This window comes from Dama dama, chromosome 19 (assembly GCF_033118175.1).
Source record: "Dama dama isolate Ldn47 chromosome 19, ASM3311817v1, whole genome shotgun sequence".
NCBI classification, from domain to species: Eukaryota; Metazoa; Chordata; class Mammalia; order Artiodactyla; family Cervidae; genus Dama; species Dama dama.
The window spans coordinates 14409501-14430834 of NC_083699.1; the positions used below are offsets into that span (position 1 = coordinate 14409501).

Here is a 21334-nt window from a genome sequence, read left to right on the forward strand (position 1 = left end):
GGTGAGCCGCCTTAAAAGAGAGCTTAGGTTCTTTTCTGAGACTAGCTTCTTCTGCAGGCCTTGACTAATTAAGCTGATATGAGTCCTGCACTCGTAAGAAAATCACTCTATAGCCATTTGGCCTATTATAACCTCACTGGCTTACTTTTAACCAGGTTTTGTACACTAAGAAACAAGAATTATTTAGAGCACTGTTATGTTTATCTTCTGGTAACTTATGCCATTTGTAAAATCATACTTTGTGTGCACTCTGTCATTTGCAGATATATGCTGAAGCTATAGAAATACTTAAAATATAGCTCAAGTTGTCTCTCTCAGTCCACTTTGCTGAAGGAGTGAAGGAAGGTCAGAATATTGGTTTGGACAGGGAAGAAGCAGAAGCACAGATGGCATCAGCTGAACAAATCCAGTCAGTTGGAATATTAATACGTCTATACTGAAATGAAACTAAAGAATTTAAGAAATTTCTTTTGTAATGTTGGGTCAATGTTAAAAGCTTATGAAAGACAAGTGAACACAAGCCACTGAGTTGTACTCTAACTTTACATTAACATATATAAAAAAATCCACACAGCACACACACATGCCCCATGTAAAACATTGCTTTGAGTTTTAATGTTTATTTCCCCAAGATAGCCTAGCCTGCACTCTACTTGGATAAATTTTACAAGCTAGTTTTCTGCTGCTTCTAGTTTTAAACTTTAACCATGTTTCTGATGACAAGGAATGCTGCAAAAATACTCTAGTTCAACAAAGAGTTATGATCACAAAATAATTTTTATCCATTCTACAGTGTTTCAGAATTACCAGTTGATTTTTAAACACAAAGTAGATATAGATGCTAATGGTGGCTAATCTGGTATGTTTCTTATAGCAAACTGTTGTTCATGCAACACTTGTGCTCAAAGGGGAAGGCACAGGATTTCCTACAATGAGCCACCTTATAAAGAGTTCTTTTTGTACAAATTAATTTATGTCACATTTAATTTAGTGTGCATAACCTCAAAACTGAGGTATTATTCCAATTTATAAAAACCACTTGCATAACTTTTATGCAAGTTTTAAAAATACAAAGTTTTCTCCCTAAAGTGGCTCAAAATAGATTGTTCATGGCTGCCTACATCTAAGATAAAAAGATTCTAAAACAATTGAACAGATTAGGCATATTATTAAAGGTGTTCAAACCATTACTTGATTTGTACATCTACTCAAACCTCTTCATCGGTCTTTATTCAGCAGTACATATGCACCAAATTCCATTTTAGAAGTTTCCATATCATTTTCATAGAAAACAAAGTTTGAAAACAAGTAACATTTAAACACAGCACGGTATTCTACCACAACTGAAACTTTTTTCTTCTTCTTCTTTACAGGACTCAACAAAATCTAAAAATGAACTAGGCTGTAGATTTACCTCATGCAAAGATCTTTATGTTATCTCTGAAAATGAAAAGGATGGCTTTTAAAAGCACATTTTACTGTTTTATACTATTATGGCAACTTGTGTACTGCAACACAGTCTATTTTGAGGGAAATTTATGATTTTTTTTTCATGCAAAAATCTACACAAATTAGTTTTGATGATATGGAAAGCTTTTCATAGCATCAAACATTCATCTGGTGCAAATGCACAGGGAAACCTTCCTGAAAGTTTTCTGACTTGAGAAGCAACTAAAAAGCCATACTAGGTAAAGTAAATAAAAACTAAAAACAAAACAGAAAACTCCCACAAAAAAAAAAAAAAAAAAAAAAACTAAAAAAGAAAAAAAAAAAAAAAAGGAGGGGTGGGAAGAGGGGGGACGGGAAAGAGGAAACACAGGCTGCAGAGTACACACCGTCTGCTGCTGAGCTGGTCTCTGTTGGCAGGTCCAGTGTACGGTAACACTTACGATCTCACTGATGATTCTACTAGTTTGTTATCAGCCCCCTGAAGGCAAATCAAGCTTGCATGCGTTCACATACGCACCACAACCATACTCTCGTTCACAGTCACTCCAGGACTAGGAGTCTGCTTCATGAATGAAGAGCCCTAGATTTGAAAGATGAACCTGGCTCTCCATCACTGAGCCAGACATTCATTCAACATTGTCCACTCACACACTGCTTCATAGCAAGGCCTGGGCTCGTTTTCCTTTGACTTTTATGGGCATCCTATCTCTTTTATGCTTACAAGGCTTGAAGATGACAGTACTGCACTTTCCCCTCAATTGATACAAAGTCAATGTTCCTTCTCAGGCACTGAAGATCTGTGACCTGTAGCCCTTTTTACTTTGAACAACCTAAATAAGCATCCATGTAGAGTTTTCATTACATTTTGCCACTCATTCTCACTCGCACCCACTCGCCATCTTGACCTCATTTGGGCATTTTCTGTGATTCCAAATGAAATCTTCACATTTTCTTTCCCGATTTAATGCAGCAGCAGATCCCATGAGCCAAGCTTGATGGATCAAACCTTTTTATATATATGTATATATATATATATATCCCAGTGCTGCATTGTACCTAACTTCCACAACATCTTTCTAAAACTGGAACCCTTCTGTTGGTACATTGGCAGATGAATTGAAACCAAATGTTCCACCTTGTATTGCCTCTGGAACAAGGCTAGGATCTTCATCAATCTAAGGGGGAGGGAAAAAAAGGTGATGGTTAGTTTTAAATTATAAAACAGTATTGTAGTTAACAGTTCTATTTAAAAAGTATCAGAGATTATATGGGTGGCCAACACTGTCCTACCATCCCTTGAGAACCCTGAAACACTTCATAAAGGTTTATTCCTTAAGGGATGCCAAAAGGGAAGAAACTGAAGAGAATATGCAAAATGGGTATCTTCTGAAAGAATGAAAGAGACTGGAGATGGTACTATGACTCAAATTCAGAGAGTATACTCATTCTAATGCTACCACTTTTGGAGAGTAAGTGTATTCTTCAGTTAATATTTTAATAGCAACTGGAGACAACTTTTGAGCTTAAAGTAGTAAGATAATAGCCGTATTAAAATGGATAACTGATGTTCTTTCTATATGCTTTATATCTAACGGTTGAAATACCACAAAGTTATGTGCCTATGGTGTAGTTCCTATAAAGAGGCAAATCATCTTTATTATTCTTTTCACAATGTAACAGAGTAAGTAAGACCTGCATGTTGAAGTATTAAAAATCATTAAGGCTTTGTGTATACCTAATTATCAATTAGGACTTCTAAAAATATCCAACTTTAATACATGATAAAAGCTACTTTTAAAAAAGCATGCTTTTTAACAAATATTATATTCTAAATAGGACTTAGCTTGATAATCTGTAGGTATAAATAGTCTAATTCTTTTTTAGTATTGTCGTTGTCAAGTTAATCTACAAACCATATATGCTTAACAAAATATTTAATAATATTCCATTTTCTTTTTTAAAAAGTTGAGAAAATCAATCCAGAAATCCACTGCTGGCTATATCTGATCACTATAATTTTAGATTTAACATTCCCAAAGAGATAATACTAAAAATAATTCTTTAATTTCAACTACCATATACTGATAATCTGAAAACATTCTTCTATAGTATATATTATACAGTAACTTATGTTTCTTGGTAATTTTTTTTCACTGTATTTGTTTATCTTCATATTTGTTTTTGGTCACAAACTAAAATTAATGGTGGCAATATATTCAAATACAGATTAACTGATTATTGTCATAATGGATTTATTATAGGATATACCAGCTTCCCTATTTTGTTTATAAACACATTAGGCTATTAGCAATATAAAATATGATAACTATAGAGACATCAAGGGAAAATAAAGCCTAATTTATTCACTGTCAAGAAAATTCTCATCTTTTTTTGCCATTTGAGCTAATACTACTTTTTAATAACCCAAAGGACTTTAAAATACTGAAATATTATGTATCTATTTCAATTCCATTCCTCCATACATATACGTCCTAGCTTAAATTTCATCCAGACTTATGCTTATTAACTAAAACTAAGAAAATGATAAGGTTATTAAATACATCATCTGAAGAGAAGAACTGATCAATGATCTCATAGGCCAATTTGTAGATGTCTTCATTTTCATGATTTTGAAGCTGTTCAATTTTCTCCAGTCCTGTAAGAAATTTTATGAAGTGAAATAATAATAAAATTAAAACAACAACAACACAGTGGCAAAAAGGTTACAATAATCTTGGGAACACATAATTGAATTTTGGGGTATCTATTCTAAAGGTGAATCTTAAAAACAGTAAGGTTTTATTCACAACATAAACATAGCATATTTATCTTAAAAAATTATCTGAGGGACTTCCCTGGCAGTTAAAACTCCACACTTGCAATGCAAACAGCATCGATTCAATTCCTGGTCAGGGAACTAAAATTCTATATGCCACGTGGCACACTGCAGTCAAAAAAATAAAAATAAAAAAAAGCCCAAACACCTGAGTGTTTAACTACGTATCAATTAAGCAACGGGACATCTGTCTATTCAGAAGAAAATGATGTATCATACGTCAGTGTCTGTAAGGAGTAACAGTATGTGAAACTGCCCTATTAAAGCTGGGGATCCCTGGCGGCGCAGTGGCTAGGATTTTGGGCTTTCACTGTCATGTGGCTCGGTTTCAATGCTGGTTGAAACCGAGGATCCCATGAGCCATGCAGCATGGCTAAAGAAAAAAACCCAAAATACCCCCAAACAAACAGCAAAACCCAAATGTGCAAGAAAAGTAAAAAAAAGTTAAAAGCAAGTTCTTTCTATTTTGTAGCATTTGCCAAATTTTTCTAGTGAGCATGTAAGAAAAAACTTTTAAGTACCCATGATTAACAAATATGAATGTTAAGACAGCTATTAAGTATAATGAAAAATGATCATGATCAACAACTATATTTCAGGGGAAAGAGGATTTTCCCCTGTAAATACTAGCAAATGTATTAAATCATAAGCAAAATATGTAAACAATCTATTGATATAAAAATTGAATACTGTTTTGCTCTGTAGTGGTTTAGTCACTAAGTCATGTCTGATTCTTGCAACCCCATGGACTGTAGCCCACCAGGCTCCTCTGTCCATGGGATTCTCCAGGCAGGAATACTGGAGTGGATTGCCATTCCATTCTCCAGGAGATCTTCCTGACCCAGGGATCAAACCCTTGTCTCCCAGAGGTGGTCTCCTGCATTGCAGGCGGATTCTTCACCAACTGAGACACCAGGGAAGCCTAATAGGAGTAATAATTAATTTTAAAATCTCTGATTAAAGTGAAATTGCCCTTTCATGAGTATTTGTCCTCTATTTCTTAAGTGGAGGAAATTGTTTTGGGCATATTTCTCACTTTACACACTCTCCTTATGGGGCCTTTCCATGAAAAGGTTTAACTAACTATTTACATATAGGGTGAAGACTTGTACTCATCTATGGCTTCATTTTTCTGAGCTTCAGATGCTTAAAACTTTAAACCTGCTTGATAATTCCATGAGGACATTTTATAAGTACCTAAAGTTCAAGCTGTTCAAACACAATGTTATCTGCCATTCTTCATTTACACTGTTTATTCTACCGTATTCTTACTGGTGATAATCAACAACAGTTTGAAATCTGAGAGAAAGACTAATTATTAAAGTTCCCCTTTCCCTCAATACTCTATAACAATATCTCAAAAACCTCAAAGCCTATCCTATCCATTTCTTGAATCTTGTCATTTCCCCTTGTCTCTATTATCACTGCCTTCATTTACTGTGGTGTGATCGCCATATACTTTCCTAGGTGGTTTCCTGCCAGGCTCTACCAGGGTTCCATTCCCCTCATACCCATGCTCCATTTAAACATACCAATTCCCTTGGTAAAATCTTCCAATGACTTGTTGTACCCTATGGCAGAGGATCCTTTGGGAAATTTGTAAGCTAGGTTTTACTTCCAGTGAAATAGGCAATGCTCAAGATCTATATTTTTATATTAATATTTAAAAATAAAATGTTAATTATTAAAAGGTTTATATGGTAAAAGAAAAAAATACACAAGTAGGAAAAAAAAATTAACTGTTTCTTTTAAATTTTAAATTTTTTAAGTTTTAAATTTTTCTGGAATTCACTTCCTAACTAGTTTCCTAACAGTATTTCCCATTTCCTGTTCCCAACTTGACAGTTATGAATTTTGCTGTTGTTGTTCTACCTGTCACTTTGTATGCTGCGTATCACTTAAGTAACTTTAAAAACAATCACTTTCTATTCATTTTCAAGTCTCCAAATTCTATTAAATAAGTTGAAGATACTGGTTCTCCTATTTTTAGCTACCTCTCCTTTCACTTCTATCAGAAACAGCTTTACTTTTATGCTCACCTAGGTAGGTAACATTTTGTTCCACATCCACATCAGAAACTCCCATGTTCTGTCTAGATGTTCATCTTAAGAGCTGACAGCTACGGCATGCTGTGCACCGTCCTGGCGGCTCTGGTGTACCGCCAGATTTGGGACCCACTGCCTTATAGTGTCTGCTGTGCTGCAAAGCTTCTAAGACTAGGGGCCTGATCAACGGCTAACTCCATAGTCTCATCGTTCGGTGGTTTCTACCTCATACTTTGTGATTTAGCAACACTGAACTACTTTTAATTTGCTGAATGCTATTTCTCACCTCAGACTTTGCTCATGGTGTTATCTCTGCCTGGAACACCTTTCATCCCTTTTCACTTTATTAATCCTTATTCATCTCTCAAAATCCAGCTCAGGTCACTTCCTACTTCTTCCAGGACAGATTAGGTATTTCACTTTGTTGCACATTTCTATTAGGTAATCAGCACATTAAATCAGTTCATGTTTATCTCCCTGATCAGACCACATGCCTTGAGGGCAAGGACTGTGTCTCGTTTAGCACTGTCTTCCCAGTACCTTTAGCACAGTGCCTGTTCAATATGTGGCAGCAATTCAGTTACCTAAACATATGCAGGAAGCTGAGCAGGACTGTACATATAGAATATAGTATTTATTTGATTCTATTACTTGATTAAGACAGAAAAATATAGAAGTGTTGCATTTGAAAATAAAAGTAGTTACAAAAAGAACATTAAAATGTGGAATAACATCATATAATAAACTTACCTCCACATTCTTCTATAAGATTGGCTATGGTTTCTGCCTCATCTTCAGCCATTTTTAATATATTACTTAGTCCATCGAGTACTACTTGCACAACTTGTGCATCTTTTACAGTCAGCAAGTTGCAAAAAGGTGGGATAACATTTTGTTGGATTAGGTAGGCCACCTGAAGAGGAAAAACAACATGATATAATAAATGTTCAGTGAATGTCATTTGTGCACTCTGTTATCTCACTGGAATAATTTTGACTTTATAATCTTGAATTTGGAAATATGACCTTATTTCTCACATGTTAAGTCAGCCTACATTAAACTAAACTTATTTTCTTTTTAATGCAGTATGTTTATTTTTCATGAAGAAAAACTAAAGTGAAAATGAAGGAATCACTCAACTTCATATGACACATTTCTTTGCCATAAGGAGTGCTTCCTTCAGAGATCCTTTCTCCTTTAATATTAAATTATGAAGTCAGTTAAGAGGCCAGATAATTATTATTTTTTTTAAACTGTAATTGTTCAATGTGACAGCATCCTCTCTTGGCTTTAACATTTAGCACTCTCATATACCTGGCCACCTCTCAATCTGCTATTCTATGGTTCCATAAAATTTGCAAATTTTCTATCTTCTTTATATTTTATTAGTTATTGCCATGCAATATATTTATATTCTGCTCTATATTCATATTTGAGTGGATTCAGCCTATGGCTTATCTGTGAAAATTATGTGCTCCAAATTTGCCCCTATTTACTTGTCGGTGAAACATATCTGGTACTGGGACTTTCCTGGCAGTCTAGAGGTTAAGACTCTGTGCTGCCAGTGCAGGAGGCAAGGGCGTACAGTCCCTGGTCCAGGAACTGGGATCCCACATGCTGTGCAGTGTGGCCAGAAGGTAAAAAATAAATAAAACTCATTTTCTTTTGCCAGTTGGCACAATGTTAAGCTCTGTTACCTGCACAACTCTGAGAGTGAGTGTTTCTTAAATTTTATGACCGAGGCATCTCACATTATTCACCCTAGTTCCTAGTCCCAGCTTTTAAGTTGAATTTAGTTCCTTGCTTGGTTTACTGTCAGATAATTTTTGTTGTTGTTCATTTGTTAGGAGAATGTGTGAGGCAGTTTCATTCTGCCCTATTAACCTAAAAAGTCTTGTTTTTTCCTTAACATTAAAAAAACAAAAACAACCCTAACGATATAAGTGCTTCATCTTACCCTATATTAGAAAAATTCTTGTAGGCCAAGAAGCTGGAAAGAGAACACTTCACATCTACAAAATATAACTAAAGGAAGTCAAGGTGACACTTTTATATATCACAGGATGTCTATTATCTTGCTATTATCTTAAATTATGATTTACTGAAATACAAATCTTAGAATTATTAGTACTGTTACTTATCAGTTTTGAGAAATATATAAGAGCTGAACTTACTTGATCTTTTCTCCCACTAATTGTTAAGTTACTTATGGCCCACGCAGCTTCTTTCTGAGTGCCAAAATCTCCCTATAAAAGCAAAGTAAAGGATATAAACTGTAATATAAGATAAACTGGAAAAGGTGTTTCCTGAAATGATTTTTCAACTGCATACTCCCCCTGGTTTTCTTCTAGCCTTTATGTATTCATATAATAAAGATAAGGCTTTGAACCCAATTTAACCTAACCAAATGGAGATTCTATTTTGTGAACTTTCCCAACAACAAACTGACTTGATATTGCTGTTCATAATATCAAATGAAGTCAATGATAAAATAAAATCAGTTAAAAAAAAATAAGGAACTTATAATTTTACTTTAGTCAAAGTAATGTCAAAGTAAAATAAAGTATCTTTTAAACACATAGTTTTAAAAATTAAAAATACCCATCATTAATGAGACTGTGAGAGAGACTACTCTTATAAAGGTTACTCTCATACAAATTAAAAAATAAATTTAAAAATCATTTAAAAAGTCATATATTTGATTTAATAATCTCACCTTTGAGAGTTAACCAAGAAAATTTAAAAACTACAATGGATTAATACTAAACACTGTAATCAACCATACTTCAAAAAAAAAAAAAAAAAAAAGCTACAGTAGGATATCTACTTTTACTTATCAGATTGAGAAAACCCAAGTATCTGTCAGTAAGACTGGTAGAAGTGTAAAACAGTACACAACCTTTCTAGCAATAAATGGGCATTATCTAGCAAATTTATACCTATGTCTATTTGTGGATCCAGTGATCCTAAATATAACCTGGCACGTGGAAAAAATTTTACATAGACATTTGCTTATATTTAAGGAAGAAACAATAGAAGAATAATCCCAAAATTAAGGCAAAGAATAGGGAAGAACAGATGGAAACAGAAGTCAGACCTTTGCGTATTACCTTGAAAACAAGGTACTTATTTTTCACTTGGAAACTCTAAATGCTTCACATAACCAAAAACAAAATAAACAAGGGAATTTCCCAGTAGTCCAATGGTTAGGTCTCTACACTCTCATTGCTGAGGGTCTGACTGAGGACCTGAGAAACCATAAGCCTCTTGGCATGTGCAAAAATAAAGAAAAATAAAACCTCCAAACTGAAGCAATTCCCCCAAATAAAAAACACACAGAAACAAAAAACTGTATATGAAGCTGGTGGCTTAACTACACATATAGAAATTATTTCAAGTGACATTATTTTTAAGTACATCATCGATAGAATATATCCTAAAGACAAAAAGATCCTCAAGGAAATCCCAAAAGTGGAGTAGTTATGTTGTTTGCATCAATGTGGTCTTGTTGTTTTGACAGATTTTATATTATATACCTCAATATATATCAGGTAATATGTCTACAGAAAGATTTCCAGCATAGACGAGATAAAAATACAAAATCAAAGAAGTGAAAATAAAATAGTTATCTTACTCAGTGATATCTGATAGCTTTCTTTCATTTATGATTTGTTTTTATGAATTTTCATGTTTACAAAAATTACAATATGTATATCTTTAATTTTCTTAAAAAAAGAAAAAATTACCTATTTTATTCATTCAAGCCTCGATACCATGACAATCTTGTAGCAATGATCATTCTTAGTATCTGAACAATGACTTTTAAATACCATTTGCTACAAAAAGGAACCAAGACACCCTGAAAATAGTTAATTCTAGGTCAGAAAATATACCAAAAAAATTGTAAAGTAATTAGCCTCCACCTAATAAAAATAAATGAAAAAAGAAAAAAAAAAAAAAAGAGAAAATATACCAAAAAAAAGGTAGGAAGCTCTCAAAAAATACTCGGGTGATGTTAAAAAGACAGGCACCAAACTTAAAAGAGATTCCCATTGGTCAGGGACAACCTGAGCGTCAGAAAGAATAACTACAAAGGACTGAAACTTATAATAAAAACAGATAAATGTAAATCCATAATTTCCTAATGACACTGAAAACTTTGCACTAGTCTCCTTTTGAGGTTGTTACGGAACAATGTCATTCTAAAAACTGAGTGATAATAAGCAGGAATCAAACATTTATCTTGCTTTTCCTATATGAAATGTATTTAAGAGTAAACAGCTGATAAGGAAACGCTCTTTAATCTTCTTTACTGAAGAATCAGCCTAATACATAAAGAATGACAGAATTACAAACTCATCATTTTGCAGTTCCTAGTAAAATAAGGGATCTAGGTAATGTTCATCTTGATTGCTTAAAAACCACTATGTGAAAGAATGGTGACTAACATTAAAATAATGGGTGGAATGGTCTGGTAACACCTGAGCTCACTTATCAATCTATATTATCACTAAACGTAGCAGAAACAGAATGTATCTCCCCATGTGAATCATTAGAGCATTAAATATTTTTCCCTAAACACTGAACCCAATCTAGCAGTTTGTAAGAAACATGGAGGAAAAGAGGATAGAGATAACTTCTCTTTAATGGACAGATCATTGGTCAGGAAAAAACCCATATGTTGTGATTGTGACATTTTATTTTTTGATTGTGACATTTTAAACTGTGTCTTTCCCAAATGTTAATGTAAGCATGTGATGACATGGCATATGACTAAATAGCACAATTACTTGCTGTTTGATCTTGGGCAGTTAATTGGTCTATACTATAGTTTCTTCATCTGTCAAATGGGAATAATTCTTGACCCTTACAGAGTATACAGTATTAAATAAGGTAATATATGTAAAGTGCATGGAACAATACTCAAGCATATATAATTTTTAATAAATTCCAAGATAATGGTAATTTTGATAAAAGAATGATAAGAAAAAGGGCCGGTGGTTTCTAAAAAGAAATGCTTCATGTATATAAAAACTGCTTGAAAGTTTTAATATTAATACTACATTACTATACTACTTATGCCACTGTATCGATTCTAATTAAACAGAAAAATATATATTCACATAATTAGTTATATTAAGTTCTTTTCTTCTTACACAGACACTAACAAGATGACTTTCTTACCTTATCCAAAAGGTGTATTATCATTGGTACAAGATTGGCATCAATTACTGCCTGAACTTGCTGCTGATTTCCTGCAGTGATGTTAGAGAGGAACCACACTGCTTCCTGTAGAAAAAAACTCCTTTAATGTTTCTTACTAAAAAATAAAATCTGCAGCTGAACTAGGAAAAAGCATTCACTACCATGACCAAATGATTTTTACTATGGAATGAGTTCCATAATAAAAAATTTCAGAATCTGTATTTCCCTGTCCCCTTTTCTGTATTTTTCCCTGGACAAATTGCTAATGAAATAAACTAACTCTCTAAAAACTTCTTGAAAACGTTCTAAGCACTAAGACTACAAAGAAACTTGGCTGAACAAATACTAAGGAATTGATGAACTGTAACAACCCAGTGGAGGTGATGGCATTCCAGTTGAGCTATTTCAAATCCTAAAAGATGATGCTGTGAAAGTGCTGCACTCAATATGTCAGCAAATTTGGAAAACTCAGCAGCGGCCACAGGACTGGAAAAGGTCAGTTTTCATTCCAGTCCCAAAGAAAGACAATGCCAAAGAATGCTCAAACTACCACACAATTGCACTCATCTCACACGCTAGTAAAGTAATGCTCAAAATTCTCCAAGTTAGGCTTCATCAGTACGTGAACCGTGAACTTCCAGATGTTCAAGCTGGTTTTAGAAAAGGCAGAGGAACCACAGATCAAATTGCCAACATCCGCTGGATCATAGAAAAACCAAGAGAGTTTCAGAATAACCATCTACTTCTGCTTTATTGACTGTGCCAAAGCCTTTGACTGTGTGGGTCAAAACAAACTGGAAAATCCATCAAGAGATGGGAATACCAGACCACCTGACCTGCCTCCTGAGAAACCTGTATGCAGGTCAAGAAGCAACAGTTAGAACTGGACGTGGAACAACTGACTGGTTTCAAATTGGGAAAGGAGTACAACAAGGCTGTATATTGTCACCCTGCTTATTTAACTTATATGCAGAGTACATCATGAGAAATGCTGGACTGAATGAAGCACAAACTGGAATCAAGATTGCCGGGAGAAATATCAATAACCTCAGATATGCAGATGACACCACCCTCACGGCAGAAAGTGAAGAACCAAAGAGCCTCTTGATGAAAGTGAAAGAGGAGAGTGAAAAAGTTGGCTTAAAACTCAACATTCAGAAAACTGGTCCCTTCCTTCACTTCATGGCAAACAGCTGGGGAAACAGTGGAAACAGTGACAGACTTCTTTTTGGGGGCTCTAAAATCACTACAGATGGTGAATGCAGCCATGAAATTAAAAGACACTTGCTCCTTGGAAGAAAAGTTATGACCAACCTAGACAGTACATTAAAAAGCAGAGACATTACTTTGCCGACAAAGGTCTGTCTAGTCAAAGCTATGGTTTTTCTAGTAGTCATGTATAGATGTGAGAGTTGGACTATAAAGAAAGCTGAGTGCTGAAGAACTGATGCTTTTGAACTGGTGTTGGAGAAGACTCTTGAGAGTCCCTTGGATTGCAAAGAGATCCAACCAGCCCATCCTAAAAGAAATCAGTCCAGAATATTCATTGGAAGGACTGATGCTGAAGCTGGAACTTCAATACTTTGGCCACCTGATGCGAAGAACTGACTCACTGGAAAAGACCCTGATGCTAGGAAAGATTGAAGGTGGGAGAAAAAGGGAACGACAAATGATGAGATGGCTGGATGGCATCACCAACTCAATGGACGAGTTTGAGTAGACTCTAGGAGTTGATGATGGACAGGGAGGCCTGGCATACTGCAGTTAATGGGGTCACAAAGAGTCAGACATGACGGAGCAACTGAACTGAATACAAACACAAATCTTATTTATTCCCTCTTCTATTCTGATCAAGAGTCCTAGCCAAAACAGATGAGTATCTCAATTATTCATGATGATGGAAACACACAAAAATGAAACAATGGATTGTTTTTGTATACTTATTTGTAATATTCATTCACTGCACCATCTCTCGCAAAGATAAAACAGAATCAGATGTTCAACTGCTTTACTGGTCTACCTCAATGATCTTTTTATGCCACCCTTTATACCACAATGGTGCTACTGCTACCAAGATGATTAGAAGTTGCTTTTCCTTATAGAAAATAAAAGTCACTTGAAAACACAGAATGAAATGAGACAAAATAGCTGCCTAGTGTCCTATGTAGGATATTAGTATAATTTACAAACTTAATAAATTTATTAAACATATGAATTTACTAAAGGAAACATTTTCTCTCTTTTAAAAAACAAGTAAACAAGTTTTACTCCTAATGTGCAGAAGGCTCTTTTGGATCAGATCACAGGATCATGTTCAATGAACCTGTCAGAGATTTTAGGGTGTCAGGCTACTTAGGTGAGCTGCTCCCGGGCTATAATCATCGGCTGTGTTGTAATCAACAACCCACGTGCTTCTACAACAGCCTCAGATGCACTCCAGTATCAGCATCACCAGTCAGAGCCCCCTCTTCATAGCCTCCACAAGCACACACACGCACACGCACACACACACTATCAGACAGTTAAAAAATATTAAACTTAAGATTACTTAACTTAGATATTAAAATTTTCTAATCATACAACATTTAACACCCAATTATCTCTATTTCATCATTTCCAGGAGAGCCAAGTTTGCACTGTTTGCAACTGGTTTATTGTAAAAATGGAAAATCATGTACCAGTCCATATCATAAAGAGTAAAACATCTTACTTTCTCTTAATGTCTAAATGACAACTTATATTAACAACAAATATTAAAGATACTCAACCCCCTAATTTCATAAATGAAAATGGTTTCTTCACATGCTATTCAACAGTATTTAAAAATACTTACTTTATTAATTTTCTCTTTGGGATGTGTCAGAAGTGCAGGGAAGTGTGAAAGAGCATCACAGTTTAAAACTACTTGTGTTTGCTCATCAGTTCCAGTAACAATATTGCCTACAGCTCGAAGTGCTGCTGTCTGAAACATAAAAATATTTAATGAGATGATGTTCTATAGGAATCACTCCTTATACACAAAGGTGTATTAGGCAGGCTATGAGAAATATCTTCATTCATTCATGGCAACCTGTATTTTTGAGCAAGTTGTGTCAGACACTGATTTAGAAACAGAGGAGTGAATAGGACAGATGCAACCTCAGTTCTTAGGGAGCCTCCATTACGGTAAGAGGAAACGGTCAATAAACAAGTAAGTATGAAGGATAACTTTAGATAACAATTATGACTATAAAGAATATTTTCTTTATAACACAAAAGTTTTTGTGTGAACACATGTTTTCAGTTTTCTTGGGTATACACCTGGGTGTGGAATTTCTGGATCATATAATAACTCTTTAACTTTTCCAGGTACTGTCAAATTATATTCCAAAGAGGCATACCATGTTACATTCTTACCAGTAATGTATGAGGATCATACTTTCTTTACATTCTTGCCAACACGTTACTGTCTTTTTGATTATAGCCATCCTGGTATGTATAAAGTGGTACTTCACTGTGGCTTTGATTTACACTGCCTTAGTGACTAATGATGTTGAACATCTTATGTGCTTACTGACCATCTGTATATCTTCTTTGGAAAACATCAATTTTTAAAAACCATTTAGAATAGGGTTGCCATTTTTTGTTGGGTTTTAAGAGTTCTTTATGTATTCTGGACACAAATCCTATTTCATATATGATTTGTGAATATCCCCTTCCATTGTGTGGGTTGTCTTCTCACTTTCTTGATGGTCTCTTTAGAAGTTTCAAATTTTGGAAGTCCAATTATTTTTTTGGCCATTTTTTCTTTGGCTTCTTGCAGTGTCAAATCTAAGAAACTACTAATTCAAAGTTATGAAGATTTATGCCTTCTAAGAGGTTTATACTTCCAGATGTTTCATAATAGCCGTTTGATTCATTTTTGAGTTTATTTTTAAAAAATATGGTGTGAAATAGGGATCCAACTTCATTCCTTTATATACGGATATCCAGTAGCCTCAGCACCACTTGTTGAAAAGACTGTTTTTGCTCATTGAATTTTCTTGGCACCCTTGTTGAACATCAATTGATCACAAATGTATGAGTTTCTTTCTGGACTCTTGATTCTATTTCATTGATTTGTATGTCTATCCTTATAATAGAATCACAAAATTTTGTTTTCTCTAGCTTTGTAGTCAGGTTTTGAAGTGAGAAGTCCCCAAACTTGATTCCTTTTTCAAGACTGTTTCGGCTATTTCTGAGTCCGCTGTATTTTCAATATGGATTTTAACAGGAACTGCATTTCATCTGTAGATAATTTTGGGAACCACTGCCATCCTAATACTGAATCTTCCAATCCACAAACCTAAGTATCTTTCTACTTATTTAGGTCTTATTTAATTTCTTTCAAAAATGTTTTATAGTGAGCCAGTTTCTTCAACAAGTAAATTTAATAAGCAAAAGAAAAGAGGAAGAGTAACAGAAACATAAGGACATAACTACTAAATGTAATGTGCTGACCTTGTTTGAAGACCTACTGATTTTGTCAAGTTGTGAAAAAAAATGAGGCAAAAAGTAAAATTCAGATACTGATTGGATTTTAATGATTATTTCTAAAGTGCTCTGGGTACTGTGAATGTTAAAAAAAAAATAGGCTTACTTCTTACAGATGCAAGCTGGATGCAATTATACAATATCTGGGATTTGTGTCAAAGTAATCTGGAGGGAAAGTAGAAATATATAGGAAACCTACATAGTTCATTATTCTTTCTACATTCCAAAGTTATGGCATGAAAAATTTTAAAAGTTTAAAAAACATCTATATTAGTTTATCAGGTAAGGTATAGAACAGTAAATTTCTTTGAGAGCTGGCTAAAGTAAAAGTCTCAGCCCTATTTTCTCAAAGTCCAGTATTAAAAGTGAACATGCATTCAGAAAAAACAAAAACAAAATGCAAACCAAAAACCTATACCAAGACTTAAGTACCACACTTAAGAAATGCAAACTTCATGATAAGAATTTAGTAGGAATATTTAAAATAGACTACAAATACCCCTAAATGACAAAGTATTCTATTAATCAATTATTTCTGAATTTAGCTAAGTGTTCCTTCTTTTCTTTCAAGTGCTTTCAATTTTAGAGATGGGTTTTCATTTTGACAGCATATTAATAACCTAAAGAGCTTTTTAAAGCCCAGATTTCTAGGAAATATAGCAGATTTACTGAAACAAATTCTAAAAGCTGGGCAAGGGAAGCCAATTTTTCTCTTTAAACTTCACACACCTGATTTTATCATCTAGCCATGGTTGATAAAGTGAATCTGGTTAACAGTTTTCCTTATGCTATTATTGTAGTTTACAGGTTCTTTGTCATTCTATGATTAAAGCACGCTATTTACCTAAGAAGGACAGGGAGAGCTTGCTGCACCTCCCTTTACCACCACAGTTTGACAGTTATTACTTATAACTGTGTGAAATTTTCACCTTCTCTTTATTTGCTCTTTCTAGATGTAGGTTCTTTGGGATACTTCTACAGAAGGATTTTAAAATAATACAATAAAACAAAAATCAAAGAAAACAATTTTAAATAACTGGAAGAATACAAGTCAGGAAGCCCCTTAAGCAGCACATTTCAGTACAAAGTTTATCACAGTGCCAGTGATGCTGAGCATTAACTAAGCTTGCCAGGTGCAGTGAAGAAGAGTAAGAAAGGACAGCTGTAGAGGAAAAAAGAGGAGGAGAGCGAAAGAAGAAAAATAGGGAAAGTAGGAAAAATAAAATCATCAACACTTGTTTCAGATGCTACCTAAGTTGCTTTAAGAACTGCCCTGCTCTACGTTAGAGATCAGTAATTTACAAAGAAGTCAACTTGGCTTTTTTTCCTGAAGGAAAAGGGATATTCTTGTAGTAATCATACCTCATTTTCTCCTTCTTTAAAATGGGGATATAATAACTCACTCTTTTCCATCACAGATATGTTTTATTAGACTAAAAAATACTTTAAACTATTGATATTATCCATATTTGAATGTCATGTTTAAAGCAGACAGTAGCATGTTTTTATTAATAAAAAACTCACCTGCACTTTAACTTCCTGGTGGCTGAGAAGAGGAACCAAATGAGGGACTATTCCAGAGTCTATTACCATCTGTATCTGTTCGTTGCCAGCATCAGTAAGGTAAGAGAGGGCCCAGACTGTATCTACCAATATCTAATGAATAAAAAAAATTCAAATGATCCTTGAATACTTTTTCATTTCAAAAATTGTTAACCATATGGACTAAACTCTGATAGTTCCACCATCTTCTTTCTTCTGTTTGCTCTCACTTAAAATCACTGGAATGTTAGTCTTCTCTATGATACTAAGCATAATCAACTATGAATGTCTGTATCAAGTATGTTCATGTTCCAGTCATATTTAGGATATTGAGGTTAATTATGATCCCAATCACAGATTGATAGCCACTCCTCAATCTCAAAGATACAAATATACAAATATTTTATGTAGCACATAACATATGAGAAAAGGACATTCTCTTTCCCAAATGCTCAGATTGAGGGATAATAGGCCCAAGGACATTGTGATAAATGCATTTAGTTGGAAAGAGTGTATGTATCCAACATTATATGTATATGTATCCACAATGAAAACATCTGGGGTAGGTGAATATACTCAAGGTGTTCTCACATCAGTACCATGTTGGTTGGTCTAAAGCCAACAGTCCAGTATTAGGATTATAGTACTTTCATCTTTTCCAACCAGTTTGCTTTGCTCTGTAAAACTAGAGGCAACTACCCAAATAGGAGAAGTCTCCCACAGCTACAGATAAAGACATTAAAAGCAACCACAGGTCAATCTGTGAGATCTATAATCAAAAAACATGTTCTAGTTTAAAAAAACAAAACAATGAACCAACCAACCAAACTACAATTTACATCAGCTGCCAAAACTACTTTTTCAAAAAAGCTCATGTAATTAACTTACTATGATTATATTTCAAAGTACAACAGGCCATTGTGTTTCATCTTTGTATGTTAAGTCCTAATTAGAAGTTATGGCAAAACAAAGTATGACAAACAACTGTTAAGTTGCTAAATAATGCAATTATTGACAAAGACACAGTAATAAATAATTATGCCTGAAACTTTACTTTCAAAGCCTTTCTAGAATATGAACTCTATGTCAAAAGACAAGCCAAATAAGTTTGAAATCTTTAAGTTCTAAATCAATGGTATATTTATAACATCGAAGAAGCCCCTAGAAGAAAACAGCACTTTGTCATTTTTCCTTTCAGAAATTTAAGAAAGCACTATGGATATTTTTTAATGTAAAAAGAAGACATTGAATGAAAAAATTCACACATATAATGAAGTATCAAAACATGTGAGACAACTAAATTTCAACTTAGAAAAGTAACTTCATATGCACTTTGTGTCAGCAAAGTTAAGTCTATGGATAAGTTTACTAATTACAACTCTAGTGTAATTTCAATATTTCACTTATGGTTTGTGGAAACAGTTTCATTATTTTAGTTATTTTTACTTCTTTGATGGCCTGATTTATAAGTGTTAACCTAAGAAGATTTTATTTTTAGTAAACACTATTATTTAGCGAACAGTATTACTAATGCTAGTAAAAAAAAACAATGCAAACTGGCTTGGGAAATTCAAGATAACATCAAGAGCAAGAAAAATGGAGTTACAATCTCAAATGGATTGGAGTAAACAAGTGGAAAGAACACAATACAGCTCTGAATAAGGTCAACCAAGATGTCTGGTTTTTCCAGTAGACTTATAAACTTTGAGATTAATCTTTCTTGGAAATCTTTTAAAATAAAATATGAAAAATTTGACTATAAGAAGCCAAAACCAAAATTTGCTTACATGTGTGTTTTCTGTTTGCTTTTAAAGATCTTAGACTATGTGGAGCTATAAAAAATACCTTTAGAGCAAAGATCATGTTACTCTATCAATGTCAAAGACATTAATATAATTCTAACTTAATGTAGTATAATTTGAAGTTTAAGTTGTTCCGTATCTTTAGAGAGATCTTGACAAAAAGGTATTACTACCCAAGAAACTGAAGAAATGAAGCTGTTTGTCACACACTGATCGTACCAAACTGTGTTTTTGAAGAACTACACAAGTTTCTAATGGATGCTATGCGTTTTGTCCCTGTGATTTCCTTTTACCCATAACATTTCTAGCTCCTCTAACACAGGAAGGCTAGACTGACTTTATAAGCAGTTAGAGCTGTTTCCTACTCATTCATTCTTCCTGAGTTGCTTTTTCCTTTGCTCTCTGTGTTAGAAAGAATGAGTAGGATATATTTATTATGTTTATTTTTTATTTATTTTTATTATGTTTAAAATCTGGTTTACACCTATTTTTTCCCCCTGTTGTTTGGATACTCAAGAATTATCTTTATACCAAGTGAGACCATTAGCAAAGTCACTATAAATGAATTAATAGAGTAATAATGAAATTAAAGAGCAACTGATGTTTATGGTTCAGTGTGAGAATGGTGTATGAATGCAAACGCACACATAAAGGCACACACGCTTTTTGTTTACCTTTCAAAAAATAACACCACTAGGTGTATGTGTTCTCTCACTGGCCAGCTGTCAAAATGAGCTTTCATAAAACGATTATGAACAGTCAAATATATAATCTTAGTGAGAGCTTACTAACTGGCAACTTTAACAACTTCCAACGTCAGTTTTTGCAACACAAATACATAATATATGCACATACATTACTGCCCAGACCAAAATAACAGGCTTGATTTCACTTGAAATTTACATGTTGTGATATGGGTAAACACAGAGTAAATACAAAAATACCAAACTATGTGTAACAGCTCTTGAACTAGGGTGAAGCCTTAAATATACATACACATAAAAATATATGATGGGAAGCATTTACTCACATTTACGTCAGTGTGATGAATTAAAACACAAAGAGCTGGAAGAATCTAAAGAGGGAGAAATATATAGATTTTTAAATATACATAGATAAAAATATACACATAATAATATCTATTTTAGTTTAAAAAAAAAAATAAAAAACATTTGTTACCTCCTGAATGGTTTCCATTGGGGGTGGTGGGTCTTTGTGGCGACATAAGTTGACCATAACCCAAGTAACATTTCTTAAGAATGTTATAGGAATAGATGGACTTATGAAGGAAAGTAAAGGTTTCACAACTCCAAGACTTATGACATAATCTCTACACTGTGGGCCATCACCTGTAGGAAGGAAGATTTATTAATACAATAAGTAATTCAGAAAACATAAAGCACTGGGTTCAATATGCTGCTTATTGTACTTGAACCATATACACTATTTTGATATATGCAACAGTTTAAGACAATAATAACCTAGCTCACATTTTAGTTCTTTGAGTCAAGAGATGTAACGTAAGGTACTAAGACTTCCTTTGTACATTATTCATGTATTCAGGTTTATACGCTGCTCACCTATAAAATGTTTTTTTGCCATCTAAATGCCAGAAGCCTAAATAAGGTTTTCAAGTACTTTGTGAATAGAGAATTGTTACTTTTTGTCTTCTCTCTCAATGGTACTCTAAGTTTAAGAAAACTTCATATTATAAAAAGAAATACATGGGAATACCATTACAGAGAAAAAATATCTAGAATTTATACTGATGACCTGATGTCAAAGCAGAGAGAGTATTAACTATAAATTACTCTAGAGACTTATAAACTATGTCTACAGTATTTGAAGATAAAATGTTTGTTCTTTTTGTATCCATTTATTCTACAGTGTCACTGGAATTAAAAAACAAAGATCAAGATGTATTTTATATAAATATATATATA

At 33.8% G+C, this 21334-nt stretch overlaps 1 protein-coding gene and 1 non-coding gene across 2 annotated transcripts in view; both read right to left on the minus strand.

The window, feature by feature from the left end:
* Positions 1-586: 586 nt before the first annotated feature.
* Positions 587-21334, minus strand: part of KPNA4 (karyopherin subunit alpha 4) — a 58497-nt gene continuing 37749 nt past the window's right edge. Inside the window, exons 9-17 of the mRNA XM_061168242.1 lie at positions 20571-20740; positions 20422-20466; positions 17572-17703; positions 14369-14497; positions 11515-11619; positions 8505-8576; positions 7081-7243; positions 4011-4105; positions 587-2624 (exon numbers count right to left, since the gene is read on the minus strand). Of these exons, the coding sequence (XP_061024225.1) occupies positions 2526-2624; positions 4011-4105; positions 7081-7243; positions 8505-8576; positions 11515-11619; positions 14369-14497; positions 17572-17703; positions 20422-20466; positions 20571-20740 (1010 nt within the window). The 3' untranslated portion in view covers positions 587-2525. The remainder of the gene's footprint in view (positions 2625-4010; positions 4106-7080; positions 7244-8504; positions 8577-11514; positions 11620-14368; positions 14498-17571; positions 17704-20421; positions 20467-20570; positions 20741-21334) is intronic.
* On the minus strand, positions 13826-14154 carry LOC133074328 (small Cajal body-specific RNA 7). The gene has a single exon (XR_009697171.1). It is a non-coding gene; the product is annotated as a small Cajal body-specific RNA 7 (non-coding RNA).